Source organism: Genypterus blacodes, unplaced genomic scaffold, assembly GCF_046128005.1.
Source record: "Genypterus blacodes isolate CSIRO-AG114 ecotype Tasmania unplaced genomic scaffold, CSIRO-AGI_Gbla_v1 ptg000038l_1, whole genome shotgun sequence".
NCBI classification, from domain to species: Eukaryota; Metazoa; Chordata; class Actinopteri; order Ophidiiformes; family Ophidiidae; genus Genypterus; species Genypterus blacodes.
This window is the reverse complement of record NW_027466851.1, coordinates 1,052,432-1,075,581: the sequence shown is the minus strand read 5'-3', so window position 1 is coordinate 1,075,581 and position 23,150 is coordinate 1,052,432. Positions and strand designations below refer to the sequence as shown.

Here is a 23,150-nt window from a genome sequence, read left to right as displayed (position 1 = left end):
TGCTGCTCTGAGGGGTTTGGCATGAACGCAGTGCAACCCCCCCACCCTTTGTTGCATTGCCCTCCTTTCTCAGTGTTGCACACTGGATTAAAATGTAGGTTAGCGGATGTGACGGCGGGGCTCAGCCTGGCTGCCTGGCTGGAACTGTATGTAACCTATATGCAGACGGATTGTGTTTTGGCTCTTTGTAACAAAATGTTGAAGCATGTTTTTCAGAAATGAAATGCAAGAAATCCCTTTTGCTTCTTTAGATTTATATTATAAAATATATATTATATAATATAATATATAAATATATTATAAATGTCACTGTGGCTATAAATTATTATCTCTCTCTATATATATGTATATATCTGTTTGTCAATGCGTCTGTTGTTCTGACAGATACACTTTATAATAACTAAATGACAACAATAATGGTAATAGTAGGATGTGTTGTTATTGTAATTATTACATATATACATTTGTTTACTTGGTTTGTTTTCGCTCTGAAATCTGTTTTATTTTGACAATCCGTAGCGGAAGCTCAGAAGTTAGCCTCCGTGCTAACTTGACAGCTTCACTGCCAGTAAAGTGAGACAGCCGAAGCTCGAGCGTGTTTCTGCGGGCGAACAGCGGCATAGCTGCGAAACGATCCCGCGCGGAGACCTCCGGACGGCACGGGCGCTCCGACATCCGCGATGACCCCTCCGCGCGCTGCTCGTTCAGAGCTTTGATCCTGCGAAGAAGCAAGAAAAGGTGCGCGAGCCACACGAGCTAGCTGGCTAATGCTAGCTGGCGTCGGCATGCATTGTGTTTCCCGTTTCCTGCTCTGTCTGTCTGTGTGTGTGTGTGTGTGTGTGTGTGTGTGTGTGTGTGTGTGTGTGTGTGTGTGTGTGTGTGTGTGTGTGTGTGTGTGTGTGTGTGTGTGTGTGTGTGTGTGTGTGAGAGAGAGACATTAAAGCTCGTTCGTTTGATGCTCAACGCTTCAAAGCTCAAAGAATCAATTTATTTTTTTAATCTTTGTCTTGTTTTTGAAATGTTGAAGCTTTGGCATTAGACAAACGGACAACTATGACTTTATTTTGCAACAATTTACATACGGAAAATGTAAATACTGTGTGTAATAGTGTTGGAAGTACTGAAATGTTGCGCCACTTGGTGCAATTTTACGTCTTAAATCGACCTGTAGGGTCTGAGTGAGGGTCTGGGGTGAGGCTCTGAGGGTGAAGTTGTCCCAGTGGAAACCCTTTAAAACACATTTTAAAGGGTTTTTATGCTCCAAATATTTAATATTCAAGTAGTATATCCGTTGCACCACACAGCTACTATCTTTACAGCGCCCCCTTTGTTCCACCGGAGGATTTCTGCGATTTCCCCAATAACACAACAATTAGTGGAGCACAGCTGGGCAGTGTCCTGGGGCCTTCCAGACAGATATCTTCCCCCAACACAGGGAGGCCTGTGACTGTGTCTGACCCCTTTACTGTGCTACAGAGACGATGGTCCATGACCTTCTGGGCGACGCCTCCCTTAGACATGTAACATAAATAAACCATCTTACTGCTGATCTCAAGTAGACAGAGATGTATTTTTGTGTCTTTTCAGACTCATTTTTGCTTCCAAAAAGGGAGCGGTGGTAAGTCTTGGCATCATTATTGGGGAGGATGAACATGAAGTTGTTTGTAATGTAATTTGTCGCGTAGTCCTGTGTGTTCTCCTTTCAACGCGTCCTCTTCGGCAGCCGCATCTCCACACAGATCATTAAAGTTTGACCTCGTCTCGCAGGTTGAGCCGCCGTCGCCCCAGATGTGGCCGTTACCTCTGCTGAGACTCTTGTTCATGAAGGACGAGGATGTTCTGATCACGAGGCTGTGGCTGGGCCTGGAGGGATGACAGGACATTAGCGACCATGGAGACAGGGGAGACAGACAGCTGGACGCACCATGCTTACTTAATCTAGAATCTTATTTTTATAATCTGTCATAGACTTTCCATTTTTGTAAGCTAACTGTAAAGCCATAAGCTCTAAACACGGGTCACCATGAGCTCCGAGGGCTTTCAGTACCGAGCGCTGTACGACTACAAGAAGGAGCGGGAGGAGGACATCGACCTGCACATAGGCGACATGCTGCTGGTCAGTAAAGGAGCCCTGCTGGCCCTCGGCTGCAGCGGCGGAGCTGAAGAGCGTCCGTCAGAAATCGGATGGCTGCCTGGATTCAACGAAACCACGCAGGTGAGAGGCAACACGCCATCAACAGGGCCGCTTAGGACAGAGCTGAGACCTGAGACAGTTTAGACCTGATTGGGACAGACGCGCTCTCCATGAACTTGTGAATGGTAACAGTCTCTAGATGTAGTTGTGCTTAACTCCGCCCCTTTATCTGACAGGAAAAAGGCGACTTCCCAGGCACGTACGTGGAGTTTGTGGGCAGGAAGAGGATGTCCCCGCCTACTCCCAAGCCCCGCCCCCCACGACCGCCCTCTGCAACGTCTGCCAGGGCCGACTCAGAGTCAGAGGGTGAGTCCCAAGATTAACTAATGAGTCGGCGTGCGTGCGTGCGTGCGTGCGTGCGTTTGTGTGTCATCCAAATGCTGTAAATTAAAGTGTGGAGTAAACGTGAAATCTGGAACGTGTCTGTCTCAATATTATAGCTGAGGATTTAAACTCATTAATGGTGCACAGTTTCACTTTCTCTTCTCTCCGTTGTGTGCTGTGTCAGGATCGTCACCAAGGCGACGCATGAAGCAGCCAAACTTTTATTCAGGACGTTTAAATCAAGCTTAAATTAATGAATTCATTCTCTAATTCAGAAGTCGATTTAATTCTGACGTTCTGTGGCTGTACTGATGTACTGTGTAGTTCTGCAACGTGGGGGCTTTACACACACACACACACACGCACTAACATGCAGTATTTAATGAGCAAACCTACGCACACAAGCTGATTCTTCAGCCACATTAATGGCACACACACACACACACACACACACACACACACACACACACACACACACACACACACACACACACACACACACACACACACACACACACACACACACACAGACAGAGCTGGTGTTCAGTGGCTGCTGATGGAACAGATCTGAGCTCTGTTCTGCCAGGTTTACCAGAGAACACAGGAAGTGTGTGTTTGTGTGTGTGGTCTGTGTGTGTTTTTGTGGTAGCATTAACAAAGTTGTTGATTGGTTTTCATTGGTCTTTGGTTTAGGACTTCCTGTTTTGTGTTCTTCATTACTTCTGTTTGAAACGCAGCAAACATCCAATGAAAGTGTCACATGATGATGTAACGTGTTGAGAGCTTCCTCATGTTTATTCAGTCAAACATTACTTACTGTTCAGATTTAAAAAGTTTTTTATTTGAAGAAATGTGTAATTAAAAAGTTTAATATGTGTGTGTGTGTGTGTGTGTGTGTGTGGTAGGCTACATGTTGCCTGACCTCCCAGATCAGTTTGGGCCTCCAGACACGGCTCCGCCCCTCCTTAGCAGACTGATGGAGGCCATAGAGACCAAAGGTGAGAATAACACAAACACACACACACAGACACAGTAGCTCCCCTCAGTTCTTTATGAAATGTTCCTGTATTTTGTCGTGTGTGTGTTCGGCAGGTGTGGACGGTCCAAACTTGTATCGTAGTCTGAGCGGAGGAGTCCTGGACACGAGGCAGCTGGCTGATACTGGTGAGCTAAACGGAGCCTCACAGCCTTCAAGTTTCTCTTTAAGCGATGTTATTAGGGTATGGAGCTCTTGCAGGCTCTCACACGTGTTCAGGCTCCATTCAAAGACCTGCAGAACCACAAACATCTACACAACAATACAACCTATCGAGAAAAAACTTCAGTAAACAAATCTAATCCAGAAAACCCTTGACCTGCTGGTGAACATTGTTGGTTCATTGTGAGCTTGGATCTCTAAACCGAGGTGCGTTTGTTTTCAGACCTGGAGCAGCTGGACGTCACGTCGCTGTGTGACGGGGTCGTCAGGTTCCTGCAGGAGCTTCCTGGTCCTGTCCTGCCCGCCTCTCTGCAGGCCGACTTGATCCACACCGTTCAGGGTCGGTCTTTAGAACCCAGAACTTGCCGATCGGCACCACGCGGGTGAAGCCCGGCTGTGTGTTCGTGTGTTCATGTGTTCATGTGTTCCCCTCTGTCTGCTTTCAGAGGTGCGGGATCCAGAGGACTGTGCTCAGGTGTTGAGGGGCGTGGCCAGCTCCCATGCCTGCCCCGCCCAACACAGCCTGACCCTGCTCACTGTGGTCCGACACCTGGCCCGCCTGTGTGCGTCCAGAACCCAACTGAGCCCCCGAAACCTGGCAGAGAGCTTCAGCCCCCTGCTGTTCAGACAGAGCACAGGGTTAGACACACACACACACACACACACACACACACACACACACACACACACACACACACACAGCACAGGGTCAGACACACAGACAGAGCACAGGGTCAGACACCCACAGACACAGACGTTCATACAGAACACAGGGTCACACACACACACGTTCAGACAGATTACAGGGTCAGACACACACAGGGTCTCTCTCTCTCTGTGTGTTCTGACTGTGTTGTGTCTTTTCTTCTTCAGCTCTGAGTCCAGTTTGGATCCTCTCACACAAATCCTGGAAATTCTGATAACCAGTGAACTCAACATGGACCAGGCTGCACCAGGTTAGAGACACACACACACACACACACACACACACACACACACACACACACACACACACACACACACACACACACACACACACACACACACACACACACACACACACACACACACACACACACGTTTTTTTCATAAACAACTTAAAGTGACTGAAGCTTTTTGAATCCTACACACACACTGGTGTTCCCACTGGGTGTGATGGATGTTGGCTCCTCCCCCCTGCTGCTCCATCGTGAGCTCATCCTGGCAGTCAGCATCTTGTTTAATACCTGTTTTAATTAGGAGAGCTGCAATAATTCATCTGGAACATTCACAGTGAAGTTTGTTTACTTGTTGTGTTTTGATTTAGCCACAAAACCAAAGTGGAACTCTGAAAACTTGTGTCAAATCTGTGCTCACAGTTTCCTTTAGGTGTTTTCATGTCAGTCTTTGCATAGATTGGTTGTTTAGTGAGTTTAGTGAGTCTCCACCAGGGGGCGCTGGCCTTCATGCCTGTAAGAAGGGATACTTTGGGCAAGGACAGTAGCTATCCCCCTTCCTTTCCCTTCCGTCTGCCCGGTTCCACAGCACCGCTCAGTGGACAGACTGGGTTATGATCTTTATATTAACCCTTTAATGATCCATTGTTTTTCTGTTTGTAGTGATTGTTTATATATTTTTTATTATCTTTAATAGAAAATTGAACGGCGAATAAATCGATGCTGTGTCTGTTTTGGCTGTCAGTCAATAATTAACTGATTGATCACTAATCAGTCAGGATCCATTCAAACTGAGAGGCAGCTGAAACAATGACATCATGCATCCACACAGTGAAAGACGCAGCATGGTGAGGAGGGGAGGGGAAGGGAGGGGGTGTGGCCATCGCAGGATTGGCTGGGAGCTGTGGTGATGTCACACATCTCCAAGCTGCTCTCCTGAGCTCTCAACTGAGGGGGGAGAGAGAGAGAGGGAGAGAGAGGGAGGCGGTGAAAAGAGAGAGAACTTGTGTCGCACTAGATGTCTGTTGACAAGGAAGGGAGCTGCTGTCGTGCAAATGAAATTGTTTTGTGTCTAAGCCTCTGGCTCACGTACCTGCAAATCCTAAACAATGGAATTGTGTGCATTTCTCTAATCCGTGCTGTGGAATAACTGAAGACACGGTGATAGTTGAGGAGAAGGAGAAAGAGAGAGGAAGCAGAGAAATGCAGCCTGGACTTCTTTGCTCTGAGGTGACGTCAGCTCATTGGCTCCAGGGTCAGAGGGGTCCAGAGTGAGACAGTACGCGGCGGCACTCCGGTCCGGATGTGTTTGTGTCAGTGAGACTGTCGGGGGAGGCCGGGGAGGTTCTGGGCTCAGAGATGGAGCGAGAGGAGGGCGGCAGGCCCGGGAGAGAGAGGATCCTCTGCTACATCCACATGCAGAGTCCAGGTAGGGGCCAATACCTGAGCTGCTACAGGACACTGTGGGGCTGTGAGTGTGGAAGAAGGAACCAAGTATAGAAAAGTTTAAGTGTCTCCAGTCTATTGTGACAAACAATGCTTACTCTGTTTAAAAAAAACAAACAAAGCCATTCAGAATGTACTTCTGAATCTAGCAGGAGGTGCAGCGTCTCCGTCCTGCGCCTGTGCCCCTCCTGGGTGGAGTCCTCCACAGGCTTCAGGTGGCCTTCACACCCACCTGTGATGAAGCAGGAACACAAACAGATCTGGTCTCAGGCCGCTTCCAAGCCAACCAGAGTCTGTTTATTTATGAATTATGGCAGGAAAGTGACGCCTTCTCGAGGCTTTGTGGGTTTTTGCTTCTAGTGGCGCCTGTGACGGTAACTATGGTAACGTGAAGGCTTCCGACACCACATCTGTTGCCGATGTCTTATGTTACTACTTGCTGACTGATCATAGAACAAACATGATGCTGCACAGCAAATTACATAATGCTTACAGGGTTTGTCTCTTTTCATGTTGCTATGGCAACGTGTGGTTATTGTGCTAGTGAGCAGCGTTTTGTTTATTAGGAAAAACTGAGGAAAGCTACCCAACAGACAGGTTTGTTTTCTCCTCTTCTTCAGGCTGAAGTCCTGAATGTTCTGCTTAGATGTTCTACCAAATCTCCGGCTCCGGTCACAGACACCATGTCAGAATGTGACCGGGTCAGAATGCTACGATGGATTTGAGCGGCTGTTTGAACTCGAGATCAGGCGCTTGATTGGTCAGCCTGAAACCATTGGCTACAGCTACACCTTTTGGTTCTACTCTGACGTCTGCCAATCGGTATTGAGTTTCCGGCCCCTCTGTTGACCAATTGGAATCAAGAACACAGGCATAAGGTGTGATCAGAGTGATTAACTCACCGATCACCCCTAGATCAAATGGAGAGCAGTTCATTGGTGGAGCCGTCACAACGTCAGACCTCTTTGATGTCTGTGCTGAGCCGCTCCCCAAACGACCACCGGGGGGCGATCATATACGCATCGCACACACACACAGCGTCCACAAGGATGTTCTCCACATGTTTACTCCCTCTCTCCCTCTCCCGCTCAGCTTTGCCTCCTAAACCGGTCAAGTCTTCGGCTCCAGCAGCTTCCATCACTTTTAATAACAGTATAGCTCTGCAGGATGCAGAGTGGTACTGGGGAGACATTTCCAGGTAAAACACACACACACACACACACACACACACACACAAGATAAAGTTATGTGTAAAGTATACATTGTTTTCAATCTGTGGTTCTGTGTGTTCTTATAGAGAGGAAGTGAATGAAAAGCTGAGAGACACTGCTGACGGTACGTTCCTGGTTCGAGACGCCTCCACTAAGATGCACGGGGATTACACTCTGACCCTGAGGTACAGCTGCTCATCACAACACTCAGTCCACTTCTTCTCACCCCTGTCTGACCCCTCACCCCTGACCCAGCTCTGAGCACAGCTGTCTGAGCTGTCAGGTTTTCTTTGGCACTAACGAAAACAGAACTAGAAGTATTTTGAGTATTTCTCTGCAGCTTTGTCATTGTAGCACCTCTTAACATCACAGGTAGAGCTCTTAACATCACAGGTAGAGCTCCTAACATCACAGGTAGAGCTCCTAACATCACAGGTACAGCTCCTAACATCACAGGTAGAGCTCTTAACATCACAGGTAGAGCTCCTAACATCACAGGTAGAGCTCCTAACATCACAGGTAGAGCTCTTAACACCACAGGTAGAGCTGCTAACATCACAGGTAGAGCTGCTAACATCACAGGTAGAGCTCTTAACATCACTCAACATTCAAGCGTAGGTTTGTTTTGGGTAACAACTCTTCTGGGTTTTTGTGCGACCTGCAGGAAAGGAGGCAACAACAAACTGATCAAGATTTTCCATCGTGAGGGGAAGTACGGTTTCTCCGACCCTTTAACCTTCAGCTCAGTGGTGGAGCTGATCAACCATTATCGTCATGAATCCCTGGCCCAGTACAACCCCAAGCTGGACGTCAAGCTGCTCTACCCTGTGTCCAAGCACCAACAGGTACGCAGGTTCATCAGGTCATTAGAGCACTCACTGTGTCCAGGTGTGTGTGTTACAGATGCAACAATCAAGAACCATCTAGACTCGACCATTTCCACACCAACTGTTTGCTGCATGTTTCTATGAGTCATCTGTTGAATGTCTTTATCGTATTTCCTGGTTTCAGATGTTTTCTAGAGCATAAGCAGGCAGAAATGTCTGCATTGTCACCAGCCTATATGTTGTCCCGTCAGCTCAGGCTGGCAGTTTGATGTTAAAACCATTAACTAAAAGAGGAAATAATGATTCTGTTGTTCCAGGACCAGGTGGTGAAGGAGGACAGCATCGAGGCGGTGGGAAAGAAGCTCCACGAGTATCACCTGCAGTACCAGGAGAAGAACCGAGAGTATGACAGACTGTACGAAGAGTACACCAGAACATCACAGGTAAGCACTCGCTACGATGCAGGTAGAGCTCTGTTCTTTACATAGAAGGTTGAGCTCTTTAAATAGTATGTTTTCTTGTTGACCTCACTCACTCCCTGTCCCCCTTCGTCATCCTCCCACCCTTCAGGAGATCCAGATGAAGAGGACGGCTATCGAGGCGTTCAACGAGACCATAAAGATTTTCGAGGAGCAGTGTCAGACTCAGGAGCGCTTCAGTAAGGAGTACATCGAGAAGTTTCGCCGCGAGGGCAACGACAAGGAGATTCAGAGGCAAGTTGTTTCCAAGGCAACCATAGACGAGATAGACGGAGAGAATGTGCATAATCAAACGGTAAAACAGAGCTCAGCTGAGGTTACCATGGTAACTTACTGTAAGGTGGGATGGGAAATGAGCATCAACCACCTGCTGCCAGATTTGATCTGTCGCTGGAAAATCCTCCATGAAATCTGTTTTTAGAGTTCACGTCATGACGAAAACACTGCAGAGGTTAAAGTTCACGCAAACAAACTGGTGTCTGAAGGTTAAATGAAGCACAATCTGTCCAAGTTCACATTCCAGTTCAACTCTGACTGCTGACATATAAATGACAAACATCTACAAAAGATAAAGAAATTAAAAACTTCAAATGAAACAGACACAGGCACCATGGGAGCGACTTTGAGCCGCAGCTAAACACACACAAGATTGAGAGAAAACACATTGAGGTGCCAAGTTCACAATTTAAAACTAAAAAGAGGCGAAATCTATGAAATTCAGTCAAACTTTGTTGAAGAAAATGTGTAGGACAATAAAGAAAAGATGGCTGAGGAGCAGCTGAAGCTGTGACGCATCAAGCTGCTTCACTGTGAGGCTGCAGGGAGCTTTACCTGCCACTAGATGGCCTCATTCACTGTTAACCACTTCCTCTCAAGCAGGTGATTGGAGAAATAACATGGAGGAGAAAGTCTGTTTGATACTCAGTCTGTGCATTTTAATGATGAAGTAAAACAAAGAAGACTGAGCTTCTTGTTCTGCTGCCAGTGCTTCATGTGTTCTCTTCTCCTCACAGGATCATGGAGAACTACGACAAGCTGAAGTCCCGGATCAGTGAGATCGTGGACAGCAAGCGCCACCTAGAGGTGGACCTGAAGAAACAGGCGGCGGACTACAGAGAGATCGACAAGAAGATGAACAGCATCAAACCTGACCTGATCCAGCTCCGCAAGACCAGAGACCAGTACCTCATGTAGGCCACCCAGCAGCACGCAGGCTCTCGTGAAGCATGTAGCGTGTAGCATGTACTCATAGGTCACGGGTGTTGTGTGTGTGTGTGGCAGGTGGCTGACGCAGAAAGGAGTCCGGCAGAGGAAACTGAACGAGTGGCTCGGCCTGAAGAACGAAACCACAGAGGAGTGAGTGACAGCAACGCCGTGCACATCCCAGCTACGTGCCTCAGACGCAGACCACTAATGTGTGTGTGTGTGTGTGTGTGTGTGTGTGTGTGTGTGTGTGTGTGTGTGTGTAGCGAGTACAGCATGGTGGAGGATGAGGAGGACCTTCCTCACCACGACGAACGGCTGTGGCGTTTAGGAAACATTCACCGCAATCAGGCCGAGTCTCTGCTCCGAGGAAAGAGGGACGGAACCTTCCTGGTCCGGGACAGCAGCAAGCCAGGCTGCTACGCCGCCTGCTCTGTGGTGTAAGACACTCTGTCTGTCTGCCTGTCTGTCTGTCTGTGCATTTATGTCAAACTTTCTCTATGAATGCATATCAGACTGTTTTCATGATGGTCTCTCTCTCTCTCTCTCTCTCTCTCTCTCTCTCTCTCTCTCTCTCTCTCTCTCTCTCTCTCCCCCCCTCCAGTGTGGAAGGAGAGGTGAAGCACTGCGTCATAAACAAAACCAGCACAGGTTTCGGCTTTGCTGAGCCTTATAACCTGTACGGCTCTCTGAAGGAGCTCGTCCTTCACTACCAGCAGACTTCTCTGGTTCAACACAACGACTCGCTCAACGTCACGCTGGCGATCCCCGTCTACAGCCAGCAGAGGCGGTGACCCCCCGCCGCCGCCGCCGCATCCCGGCCACCGGCCTCCTGCACATTCATTCAGCTCCACCGACACCAGATCAGGATTCCACTCAGCTGGTTTGGTTCACAGCCACGCTTCCGTCTTCAGTTCCAATGGAACGCGGTGAAGAAACGCCACTCGTCTCCTCTCACACTTTTATATCTTCACATCTGATGCTTAGATGACAATATAAGCTGACGGTCGACATGGTCCTGTTGCATTTCCCACATCATCATCATCATTCCTGGCTCATGGAAACGTGAAGGTGGCTGCGCTCGCCTGGAACCTTCTGATGAAGGTGGCTGAAGGCCTCACACAGGATATGAAGCCTTTACTTTTCTAACTCATCCTGCATTTCTATCATCAATACATCGGTTTGTAACCTGAAGACCTCCCAGCCTGAACCAGAAGTGACCTGGAAGGGTGGGAAATGGCACCTTGTTTCCATGGATACTGAATGGAAGAACCAGAGCTTTTATTGCAGAATAGCGGCGTCACAGGCTCCTTCAGTCTGAGCTGCAGGAGCTTCAGCTGCTTTCAGGACAAACGTCTGCTGGATACAAACGCATTTTCTGGAGTCAGACTCAGTCTCAGGCACTGGAATACGAAGCTTTTTGATGGATTTGATGGAGGAAGAGGAGGAGGTGGTCCTGGTTTCCTTCAGGCTGAGCCAGCTGACGTCTGCATGTTTCAGGTTTCCTCCACTTTAAATTCCCAGATCTTCATTCCATTACCGCAGTATTTTCTGTATCAGAAATCTTTGTCCTTTGTGTTGAGCTGCTCCTCTTCCTCTCTGCTTCTCATTCCTGCCGCTCACTCAGTATCAAGAACAATAAAACAATCGGTTCTTGAAATTTTGTCATGTTTTGTTTTGTCTCCGTCTTCTTGATTACGTGCTTAGTAACTAATAACCTTGTTTCTATGGCGATGAACATTTGTTTTCCAGGCCTGTGGGTATTTTGGAAAATGATGAAACATCACATGAGCATGGAAAACATTTTATTTTAGGAATGATCATACAAAGTCAAACTACAACCTGAGAACACCGGATTATGTTTTATTATTATTTTATTAAATCATGTTATGTTGGGTTATGTTGTATTTCTTGGCCTATTCGGTGGATTTATTAGGATTTCGTCCACAATAACTGAAATGTAAGAGGTGATGAAGAGCTTCTCTCTCATCAGCCTCACAAACGCTACATCAGCACTTCTGCTCCACATTTGTATTTTGCGACAGTGCTTCTGATTTTGGAAACCGTCACATCTGTCGCACATCTGTCACAACGTGCAAACATGCTGGAACCATCAGAAGAAGACAGAAGGTTCAGCTGTGATGTTACAGCTGCTGAGCTTTAGCTTCACACAAAACACTTCACTTAAAATGCAATAAAACAATCTGATACTGGAGAACAAACGATTCTACACCAACACACACGTGCTGACCTAAGGCACCATGGGAGTGGTGAGGTCGTCTGGGTGAGCCTGGATATCAGCCTGGCTCAGGTCTTCTCTCAGCAGGTCCACCTCTCGTGTGCCTCTTGTGGCCTTGCATAGCTTTACGTCAACACGATACTCCTCATCGTTGATCTTGATCAGCGTGCTCTCCTGCCCAGTTAACGCCTCCTCCAGGATGAGGTTGGTATGCATGTCAACCGGCGAAATAGAACCATCCTGGTGAAAAATCTGCCATTTCACCAGTCTGCTCACCAGCGAGGCCTTCTGTTTCCGGTTCTCTGACCTTTCCACCTTCTGGATGAGCTCCCTGAAGCCAAGAACAACACGTTTGATTGGAAACTTGGCTACCTGGTTGCCTGAAGGTCCCTGGGAAAGCACCTTACCTTACTGCAGACTCAGCGGTGAGCACGTCCCTGGTCAGGCCCTCCAGGTGGATGTGGGGCTCCTGGTCCTCCTGCTTCTGCTCCAGGCGGATGCTGACAGTCAGTTTCCTCTGCAGGGCCTTCAGCTGGTCCATGTCTTCCTGGGACAGCTTGCTGATGAAGACCTCCTTGATGATTCTGGACGCCTGTTCACTCACTATCAGCTCCTTGATGCTCTGCTTTGCCTGACTGACAGCCTGCAGAGGTGTACAGGTAGTTTGAGAGACCATGAGTGCAGTGTTTAGTGAAAAACCTGTTCTGATTGTGAACAGGGTTGAGCCAGACACCAGCGCTCAAGTCAGACACCTCTCTGAGACCGTCCAGCCCCGAACTCTGACCTCTGCCCTGATCCCTGACCTCAGCACCCAACCCTGACCTTCACTGACATTGATCAGCAAAATCCTCTCACTCTTTTTTGCTAAACATATACGTAGAGCACAGTGCCAACATGAGCAGCTGGGTCTCGCCAGGTTCAGAACTCTGCCAGAAATATAATTAAGTGAGCAGGTGTAAAATATTTCACATATTTAATATTTAATGCACTAATAACTAAGTCTTTTTCTTCTGAGCTTAGTGATTCTCCCTTGTGTGTTCAATACAAGGCTCTGTGGCTCTGTATGACTGACAGTTTGTCAGTCATACAGAACTACTTTGGCCCCTCCCCTATTCCCATATGCCAAAAAGCTTGAAGCCTATTGGCCCTCAGACGATGTCGTCCCTGTTGTCATTGTTGGCCATGTGTCGGGCTGGAAGTTTTTATAAAAGGCTCACTACTTATCATTCAACCCTTGTAGAAGTAAATAAACTGAACCTTTGAATTGTCAGCACACAGGTCAAACACAGCAGACTCAAACTCTTCCTCCTGCAGAACCAATCTGCCAGCTGGTTCCTCATTGGCTCCAAACAGGAAGTCTGAGGGGGAAGAAGAAGAAGAAGAAGGTAGGAGATACAAGTGTTCATATTTTGTCCTCGTCGTCTGTATAATGTCTAAAGTATTTGATGTGCTTATACAAACAGCTTTAGAGATATTAATAGAAGGCCAGAGAAGTATTCAGGTAGACCTTCCTGCTCTGACAAACCATACTGAATCCAGAAGAACAAATGTGGAACGTTCTGAAGAAACCTTTGATTTTGGTGAAGACGCCCTTCCCCTTCCCCTCCACATCCTGTCCCTGCCTCTTCCTCATACTCCTGTGGAACTCCATCAGTATGTTCTTCTGGTAGATCAGGATCTTCACACTGTGAACAAACTCTGGGTGCTTCTTCCTCAAGAAGTCCACCACGCCGTCGACCATGGCGTCTGCCACTGCTGAGGGCTCGGCCCCGCCCTGACCTGGTGAGAGCCGGGGGAGGGAAATGGACATTGTGCTATTTTCTCTTTCAAAGACGGCAACATCACAGTAAAAATTAACGAGAAACCTTCTGCTCATTGTCTGGAGGTGACACCCACCTGTTCCCAGAGCTGGGAAGCACACAGAGCTGAACTTGCTCTCCTCACAGCTCTTCAGCACAACGTAAACCAGGTCTTTGATTTTAGACGCATCATTCTGTCCTACCACGTGGATGATGTTTGCGCTGGGCAGCAGTCCGGCTGACGTCTGGATCATCAGACTGGGCTGGTAGCCTGGAGCTTTCACTGCAGAAACCAAAGAACAACTCAGAGAACCCAGCCAGTGCTCACAAACACTCACAATGTGCCAAAGAGGGGTCTGCTGGCTTAGCTTAGCACAACCACTTTAAACACTGGGGAAAATGCTATCTCAGTTTAGCTTAGCTTAGCTCAGTGAGTGGAAGAAGGGGCCAGTAAACGCAGTTACATACCGATCTGTGAGCACTCCTGCTCTACTGCTTGTCCAGCGCTGTCTAAAATGGCCTTGGACACTCCTAGGAAACAACAGTTTGTGAGAAATATGGATAAAACATGTTCTTAATTCTGAGTCTATGAGTCAATTAAGAGTAATTTACGAGGCTTTTAAGTTTAAATCCTGAAAAACCTGAACATGACCCAGAGACAGTGGGACCAGACCTGAAACAGACCTGAAGATAACTGAAGCTAATCCATCAATGCTTTGTTCCACGGTACGCAAAGTTGTGCAGATGTTCCTCACCCTGGCCACGTCCTCCAGCTAACCCAAGATGTTCCCAGATCAGATGGGATACATGATCCCTCCTGTGTATTCTGGATCTACCCCCTGATGTTCAGCCAATTGTGTGGAAAACCTCCCGAGGGTCCAGAAGGCGTCCGGATTAGACACTTTTGAACCATCTCACCTGGCTCCTTTCAACACAACAGGCCAGTGGTTCTACTCTGAGTCTGAGCTCCTCATCCTGTCCCTGATACCTTTAAGAGAAAACTCATTTTGGCTGCAGGCAGGTCTGCATCTTCAACTCCTTGCCTGCACTAAGACGGCTCAGCCAAAAGCAAAGTGAGTATTCTGGGTCGTGCCTCCTGAATATTCATGAACCCACAGCTCACCAACACAAAGAGGTCTGGCCCAGTGTGCCATAGATCAGGAGGACGAAGACATGAGCACAGTGAAGTGTACGATGCCATCAGGTTTGGATCAGAACATTCTGAGGCCCAGCAGAGAGTGAGAGGGGCGAAAGAGAAGCTACCTGCTTTAAGGTTAAATTGGTGATTGGATGAGTTGATGATGACATCACTGGTGTCCTTGGTGATGTCCCCAGATGACACCTCCAGGGTCAGCTGACCCATCTGCATCCGATACACACCGAGGGTGGGGGACCGCACCTGGCCGAAGGAAGCTAACACACACACACACACACACACACACACTAACATTAAGGGGATTGGCTGAATCATATGACTTCATATTACTCTGACAAGTATAACTAAGGTATCTCAGACCAGTTCTCTTCTTTCAGAACTTCTGGACCTGTAACATCACGCGGATCACTGCTGTTGGTAGGACAGTGAAGATGTCTGCAGGCGTTGTACCTGAGGGCCTCTGTGATTGGTTGATGGATGATTCATTTGCTGGTTCTTCATGGTTCACTCCAGTTGTGGTGCTTCTCTGCGGCTGACCTTTGAACTCTCTGGTGAAACACTGACAAAAAAGAAGCAAGAAATGTGAAACTCATTCTAAGCGGTTCTCAGTGTGTCGAGCTTCAAGCTGGAAAAGGAACAATGTACTTCTATCTTCATGTAGAGGAGCTTTAGAGGCTCTAACACGTGTTCATGGATCCATAAGGGTCCTTTCTATGGACTATAGGTCGCTATGGACCTGCTGAATAACGACAAGAATGTGGAACTAACAGAAAACATTGTTGGTGACATCGTTTGAATGGATCGTTGAAGTTGGTAAAAGCGGTGGAGTATGACGTTCATGAGTTTCTCATTGGCAGACAAACTCACCTCCACAGTTTGTTTGTCAGTGGGATGAACAACAATGTTCACCACCTGTAGAAACTTAGGTGACGTCCTGTGGCTGAAGGCGTGAATCTCATTCAGCAGGACTCTGGACACCAGGTCTCTGGGGAAGCTCATGTTTCCTGTGCCGACGGCAGGGAAGGACAGTGACATCATCCCCTGCTTCTCAGCTGTGTTCAGACAAAACCTGATGATCGATATCAACTCCTGGAACACAAAACACAGCCACAAAACCAGTCAAGCTTTGATTCCGAGAGGACAGAGCAGATACACATTCCAATGTGGAAACCCTTCATCTGGGCGTCAGCAGATGTGGACTTGTTCCACACAGTTGGGCCTCTACACAGTCTCACCTTACACCCTCAGTTTGCTCTCTAGTGCTTGGGTGCTGTTCATTTCATTCATTTTATATTATTTCACTATTCATTTTGCATTAGATTAGATTCTATTTCATACGTGTTTAGAATAGCTTATAGCTTTGACACATGGCTGATTGTTTCTTAAGAACGCTGCATTCTGACACCCACCAGCTCCCTGTATTTGCTGGATTCCATTTTGTCTGTAAGAAGGAAGAACAAACAAACAAACAAACACTGGCCTGCTGTGCTTGTCCTGCTCCGTCGTCCCAAAAAGGACAAACGGCGTGGAAGACTTTCTGACACAAGAGGTTGAAGGCGTCGGTGATTACGACCTCACTCATCCTCAGCCTTGCTCCTCTAGCCGCTGAGCGGACCGCCCCCTGCAGGCCGGGCCCAGCCGCCTGCAGGATCGCCAAGGAAACAGCTCCCTTGTTCAGGTCTGTGTGCTCTGAGATCGTGTTGACGATGACGTCACTCTGAGAACAAATTCATTACATTGTAAACAAACAATCAACTTGACTTTGATAGCAATTCCACAATGATTAATTGATTACAAATTCCAAAGACACCAAACATTTACAAAAAAAACAGCAAACAGGAAGTGCGCTCACAGTCTGGTCCTGGATGTTTCCCATCAGGAGAACGATCCTCAGACCCTCTGCTGTCCTTTGCTCCGCCCTCTCCTGCCTACAGCCAATTATCATTCATCACACTTCATAAATGATCACTTGATTATTTATTCTGTATTATATTGTTGTTCCTCACACAGAGAGGATTGTGGGTATTAAAGGTTCAAACCCTATAGGTTGGGGGTATCCTCTGGGACTCTGGGTTCTCCTGTGTGGCTGTACAGCGGCGGCTCCTCCTCCTCTTCCTCCTCTTCCTCCTCTTCCTCCTCCTCCTCTTACTCGACCTTTGTTGTTGAACTGAGGATCGCCTCGACCCCGATAGCCACTAGGAGGACAGAATGATCATGGAAGTTATGAAAATTTTATATTCAGAGAGAGACAGACGGACAGAGACAGAGACAGACACAGACAGAGAGAGAGACACAGATAGACAGTATTTGCCAAACACAAAATCTTTGTAATCTAATCTAAGTATCATTATAACCAAAACCTTGCACCTCACTGACCTGGGAGAGGCTCCTCCTCTTGCGCTTGATGGTGGTGGCACCGTCATCGTAGGTCGGAGGTCACTAAATTCATTGTTTACAGCCCTTGCCAGGACCCTGACTGTATTTTCGCTGTTGTCCACCAGGTGAATCTCAGTGAGTGAGCCCGGACCGGCTGGACAGTCGGTGAACTGGCGCACTGCCTGAGCGATGGTGTCAGCGCAGAGGTCAACAGGGAAACCAAAGACGCCAGAGCTGATGGCAGGCAGAGCGACAGAGGTGCAGCTCCGCTTCTGAGCCTGATTCAGACTCTCTTTAACTGCCAGCTTCAGACGTGACACTGCCGTCTTCTTGTCAAAGTCTGAATATCGCGGACCAACGGCGTGGATGACATACTTTGCGGGCAAGTTGCAGGAATCTGTTACGATGGCGTCACCCGGACGTAATTTTCCGTTTCGGGCAACGTATTCATTGCTGATGGTCTGTAGCTGAGGTCCTGCAGCCTGCAGCAGGGCCCGGGCCAGGCCACCGATGTGCTGCAGCTCCTCGTTAGCGGCATTGACCACTGCTTCAACTCTGAAGGTGCAGATGTCTGCCTTGCTGACTGACACCCAAACTCCACTCGAGGTCTGCACTTTGCAATAACAAATCACACCATCTTCTTCCTCAAACATCTCTTCTTCTTCATCCTCTTCATTCTCCGGACGCAGGACAACCACACAGTCGGATTCCTTCATTACTGTGGATAAGAGCCGGCGTCCCTGAGACAGGAAGTACTTCTTAGTTCCCGGTTTGTCCGCTGTGAAGTTATCGGTCACAAGAGCAGAGGCCAGTTCCTGAAAGTAGACTTTGGCAGTCTGGACCTGAAATCGAGCTCCAGTGATGACGATTCTCGGTCTTCCAGTATCAAAATCGACTGACACGTTGTGAACTTTGGTAATTTTGGACCAATCCTGTGACTTTCTCTCCTTGATGAACTGAACAACAGCACAGGACTTGACACGAATGGCCTCTTGAACCTGTGAGTGGTTCGCAATGAATTCCGTCAGACTGCGGCTGACCTCCTTGACAGGATTGAGGAAGCCAGCCACTGTTATTCTCCCCTGTTGGATCTGAATATTCATCGTCTTCTTCTTTGAGGAGTTGTATGTGTCTGCAAGCTGCCGGTTCAGTCCTGCCCATTCTGGCACTCGTAGCACTTCCTGGTCTCCAACATCCAGAGTCTGATGGGACAAAACAGTCTTCAACTTACTTGCTGCGTCAGCGAGGGCGCCATCAGAAATGCCTGTGAGGAAAACACCACTGGGCTCGATGCTGTAGATTGCACTGATGCCCTGGGATGTGAACAGGTCCTGGGACATGTCCATGGGATCTGCTTTCTTGAGGAAGTCAAGGAGATGGTTGTTCAAATCCAAAGGTTTTCTGCTCATTCCCATTTTCCTCTCCAAGATCCAAGACTTTGCCCGGTAAACTTCTTCAGAAAGTCCTGAAATGCTCAAGGTCTTAGTGTCGTCACTGTAGCGGACCTGCATCTCAGGTGAAATCCCTGTCACTGCTTTCTGCAACCCTTCCTGCTTCAGGATGTAGAACATAGCCGGAGACACATCCATCACCTCAGAAATTCCATTTGTTTGCCTGTTCAGGCGACTCATTGCTTTAAGAACAATGTCCTCCACAGAAGCCCTGACTCTTTGGATATCTTCTGCCCGGCCCGCCACGCTCAAACTTCCACTGGATGCATCCAGCTCCACTATGACGTCGTCTTTCACCACTGAGTGGACGTCTTTCTTCACTAGTTTCCATGCAGGTGCGTTCGCTGGGCATTCGAATGCGATGTACTGAGACATTGTCTGACGGAAACCCACCAGAGCTTCATTCCTCCAGTTATCGATGTGTTTTGCAGTGAGATCTTTTTGTCTCAAGAAGCTTGGCAGAGGACTCAGTTTCACCTGCGCTCTGTCCAAGTCCACAGTGCAGAAGTAAGGACGCATCTGATCATTGATGGCTTTCAGCAGCTTCTTCATCAGGAGGAACTTCCAGACGATGTGGAGCACGCTCTCTGTGAACGGCTCAGGCAGCTTCCATCGGGGTCGCTCTCTGCCATACAAGGCGGCGCCCAGCGACGCGTAGTATGGATACACCTTGATGGAGGTGGAGCACATGACGTGTTTGTCTCTGGAGCGAATCTTTCCCACAACTGCAGAAAAGGAGAAATATAATAACAAAAGAGGAAGATACTGTGAGGGGAGGAGCTTAGTGTCTGCAGAAACACTGGGAACCATCCGGCTCATTCATACTTGCAATAGTATGAATAACAATAACAACAACAATAGTAAGTGTTGATCTTCAAGTGTAGTTGCTTTATTAGTCGAAGTAGCAAGTAATGACACATTTATTTAAACACTTTTTTATGAACGCTCGCTGAAGTGAAGTTAATTAAGTTTCTGTATTAAGCATGTTAATTGTAATATTTCATATATGTATAAATATGAATGAAAAACCTGCAGCGTCTTGGAAAGTGACGATGGCCGCCTGCTCGTCTGGGATCATGGAGACGCTGAGCGGCAGAGTCCAACTCTTCTCAAAATACATCTCCAACATGTCTGTGATCACAAAACTACATTCACAACAGAGACAACAAACAAAGAACAAAGTAGTCGGAGTCGTAAACGGCGACTGCCAAGCGTCAAAGTGATTTGTTTTGTTATTTCATAAAAGAATGATGACGGTCACAGGGCAAAGAGGAGGAAGACTAAGATCTGATCACAGCATCCACAGAAGCAGGACACGTGGATGCAAAGTGTACTGCAGGTGCTGTAATGGTGTTTCAGTGTGAGGTATCCACATAACAAGAAAAGATGTTACTGGTCAATACAGCGCAGATGTTTGGATTAGCATTTAAAGCTAACATACCTTTAACCAAGGTGGGCGGAATACTCTCCACTCGGACACTGGTCGCTGCCTCAAGTGGCCGAGCACTCAGTCCCCGTTTCTGAAGCATTGTGCTGCTCTGACTCGCACTGAGGAAACGCTCCACATCTACAACACAAACTCCAGTTCAACATTCAACACAAACATGACTGACTGACTGAACAAGGAATCGCCTCTAGCAAGACGCTTCTTATGTTTTAGCCCCCTTTGTTGAGTGTGTGTGTGTGTGTGCGCGCGCGTGTGTGTGTGTGAGTCTCTGATGTTGATAGAGGTGAGCTGAGGGCTGAGGAATGTTACAGTAGATTTTGAGGAGGATCTGGATCACAGATTTAAAGTTAATACATTTTAAAAACAGTATTTCAAAGTCATAGACAACCATTCACACTGCTTGTCCTGTTTTAATATCAGGTTACCACTCGATGGTAGCAGAGACTGAGGACGGTACAGAGCCTAGTGCCTAACAGAGCTACAGACATGCAGCTATCACCATCATCTATGGATGGGGCTGATTCAGTAAAGGACAAACAGTTTGAATGGATCTTCAGCATGCGTCACCATGTGTCACCATGCGTCTTTGTGTATCTAACGCAGATGGACACAGTGTGTTGGTCTCACACCTGTGGGTTTATTGAAGGTGATCACGGCTCTGTGGGTCTCCCAGATCATCTCCAGGTTGTATCCGGTCTCGTCCAGTCCTGAGATGTGTTCCACCAGCATGGACAGCAGATCCATGGACTCGTTGTCTGTCACGTTGTCCAACACCACAGCGACCCTCTGAACGCTCTCTGTTCATTCAGGTGAGACATCATGTAGCTCAGTGTAAAGGTTGATTGATAACTTCTCAGCCTGAATTTCTTGCTCCCCAAAATATTTATTACAGCAAAATTTCTGAAACGAACGTTGCTTTAACAACTATACTTTGGGGAGCAATTTAAGGTGATAAATGTTGCAGATATGGAACCTTCATGTAGTGTCAGTGAAAGTGTGTTTGTGCTCTAGGTGGCGCTGTTTACTGTCAAGTGAGCTGCAACTCAGAGAAAAAATTGTGAACTGAAAGCTCACGGTGAAGGTTTTAATGCACATAAAGCAACAGGATTTGTTAGTATTATAATCCAAACATCCCACACTGTCCTTGACACATAAACACACACACACACACACACACCACACACAGTCTTACCATCTCCCTCTCCTGCTGAAGCTCCATTTCCAGGTTTCACTTCTGACTTCTGACTCTTTGCATCTTTGGACAAAGAATTAACAGATTTGTCAGATGGATGTCAGACTGTGTGAAAAAGCATAAAACAGCCTCCGTACAAGGCAACCACGTCTATGTTTTTGCACGTAAACTGATCTGAGGCAATGTGTAAATTGGTAGATTGCAGCTCTGTGACTCGTTAATGCAAGCAGAAGATCAAAAAGATTGACACTCATGTTATCTGATATGGATGTTGGATGTTGAGTCATTAATATGAAAAGATAATGTGATCACAAAACCATTAATAGTTTGTAAACAGTTTTACCTGAGAGATGGTCAGTTTGTGGAAGGTTCTGAAGAGGAAAAACAATAGAATATAAAAATATATTTACTGCTCCAAACACACAAAACACTCGATCGATTGATAAGTTTTGACCACACTGTCTTATTTACAAATGATATCTATGAAGTTGTTTTTATGGTAGGCCCAGGACTTATCAATCAACTTATCATTTACTTAAATATGACAATCAACCCTTGTATTCTGTGTTTGGTCACATTTTATCACCGTGAAGAAGCTGAAAGGTGTAACTGGGTGTCAAGTTTAGAGAGAATGGCTCACAGTGAGGCCACACCCTCAGAGGAAGAGGAAGAGGGACAAAGGTTTAAGTTACACAGAGTACAAAGGTGAACAAAGGCTCATTCAACTCAGGATCCTCTGGCCCTGCCCACTCTGCTGCTGTGGCCCCGCCCACTCACCGCTGGAGGAGACAGATGCAGCTTCACCGTCTGGTTCTCCAGGATCACTTCGTGGTCGTCCCGGGCGAGGACTCTGTCCCTCACTGTAGGGACAGAACACAGCTCACACACAGTCCACCTGGAGCCCCAGCTCCAGTCCGCACCCCCAAATCCACCCCCGGGTATTCCCTCTGCTTTAGTGCCCCTAGAGGCTGAAATATTCACTACACAGAAGCGTCCGCATGTTTAAGTTTGAACTCCATATATTAATAAAATGCGTTTTTACGTTGATATGTAATGAAAAGTGTAAACATGTAATGAAAGACGCTAAACAAACAATAAGCAGTACAATAATGAGTTAGAGACTTCCGGTCCCACTGACCCAGGGGACATGTGAAGAATACGGTCGCCCTCGCTGTTCCGTCCCCCGCCGGCTCCTGCGCCTCCACCCGGCAGTCTCCTCCGCCAGACCGCCGCTTGCTCTGGAAGTAAATTTGCAGCTTGTTCTTCAGGCTCCTGCGCTGTGCGGGGCTGCACGACGCCCGCACGGTCACCGCACACGCAGAGTCCGCCATGCCCGCACCCAGGGGACACACGGAGACCCGAAAGACCGAGACAGAGACACACAGAGACCCGAGAGACCGAGACAGAGACACACAGAGACCTGAGAGACCGAGACAGAGACACACAGAGACCCGAGAGACCGAGACAGAGACACACAGAGACACACAGAGACCCGAGACTGTCTCGGGCGAGACCGAGACACGCAGAGACCCGAGACAGAGACAGAGATACACAGAGACCCGTGACAGAGACCCGAGAGACCGAGTGACGGACCCGGAAAGACACACGGAGACTGTCGTGTCGGAGCGACGCACAGAGACACGGGCGGAGACTGAAGAGTTTGGACACAACGA

General features: G+C 47.7%; 2 protein-coding genes across 3 annotated transcripts; one reads left to right on the top strand and one right to left on the bottom strand.

Moving 5' to 3' along the window:
• Positions 1–548: 548 nt before the first annotated feature.
• On the top strand, positions 549–11,713 carry LOC142996595 (phosphatidylinositol 3-kinase regulatory subunit alpha-like). The gene is made up of 17 exons (XM_076147562.1): positions 549–738; positions 1,768–2,215; positions 2,371–2,500; positions 3,424–3,516; positions 3,611–3,682; positions 3,940–4,056; positions 4,163–4,355; positions 4,590–4,672; positions 7,190–7,295; positions 7,395–7,493; positions 7,973–8,153; positions 8,453–8,578; positions 8,706–8,848; positions 9,628–9,804; positions 9,896–9,970; positions 10,084–10,257; positions 10,422–11,713. Exons 2-17 carry the CDS (start codon positions 2,024–2,026, stop codon positions 10,609–10,611), a joined length of 2,151 nt encoding a protein of 716 aa, XP_076003677.1. The 5' UTR covers positions 549–738; positions 1,768–2,023; the 3' UTR covers positions 10,612–11,713.
• LOC142996594 (protein mono-ADP-ribosyltransferase PARP14-like) lies at positions 11,258–23,150 on the bottom strand. Of its 2 annotated transcripts, XM_076147560.1 has the most exons (20): positions 22,616–23,150; positions 22,255–22,337; positions 21,821–21,848; positions 21,478–21,540; positions 20,915–21,082; positions 20,280–20,405; positions 19,868–19,969; positions 17,388–19,563; positions 17,051–17,206; positions 16,864–16,939; positions 16,492–16,728; positions 15,879–16,100; positions 15,462–15,570; positions 15,119–15,268; positions 14,324–14,386; positions 13,953–14,138; positions 13,626–13,835; positions 13,314–13,414; positions 12,464–12,699; positions 11,258–12,387 (listed from the first exon to the last, which is right to left on the bottom strand). In XM_076147560.1, the coding sequence occupies exons 1-20, from the start codon at positions 22,806–22,808 to the stop codon at positions 12,069–12,071; spliced, it is 5,004 nt and encodes a 1,667-aa protein (XP_076003675.1). In that variant the 5' UTR covers positions 22,809–23,150; the 3' UTR covers positions 11,258–12,068. The 2 variants fall into 2 exon arrangements, with proteins under 2 accessions (XP_076003675.1, XP_076003676.1); XM_076147561.1 differs by lacking the exons at positions 20,915–21,082; positions 21,478–21,540; positions 21,821–21,848; positions 22,255–22,337; positions 22,616–23,150 and having other exon boundaries at positions 19,868–19,983; positions 20,280–20,391.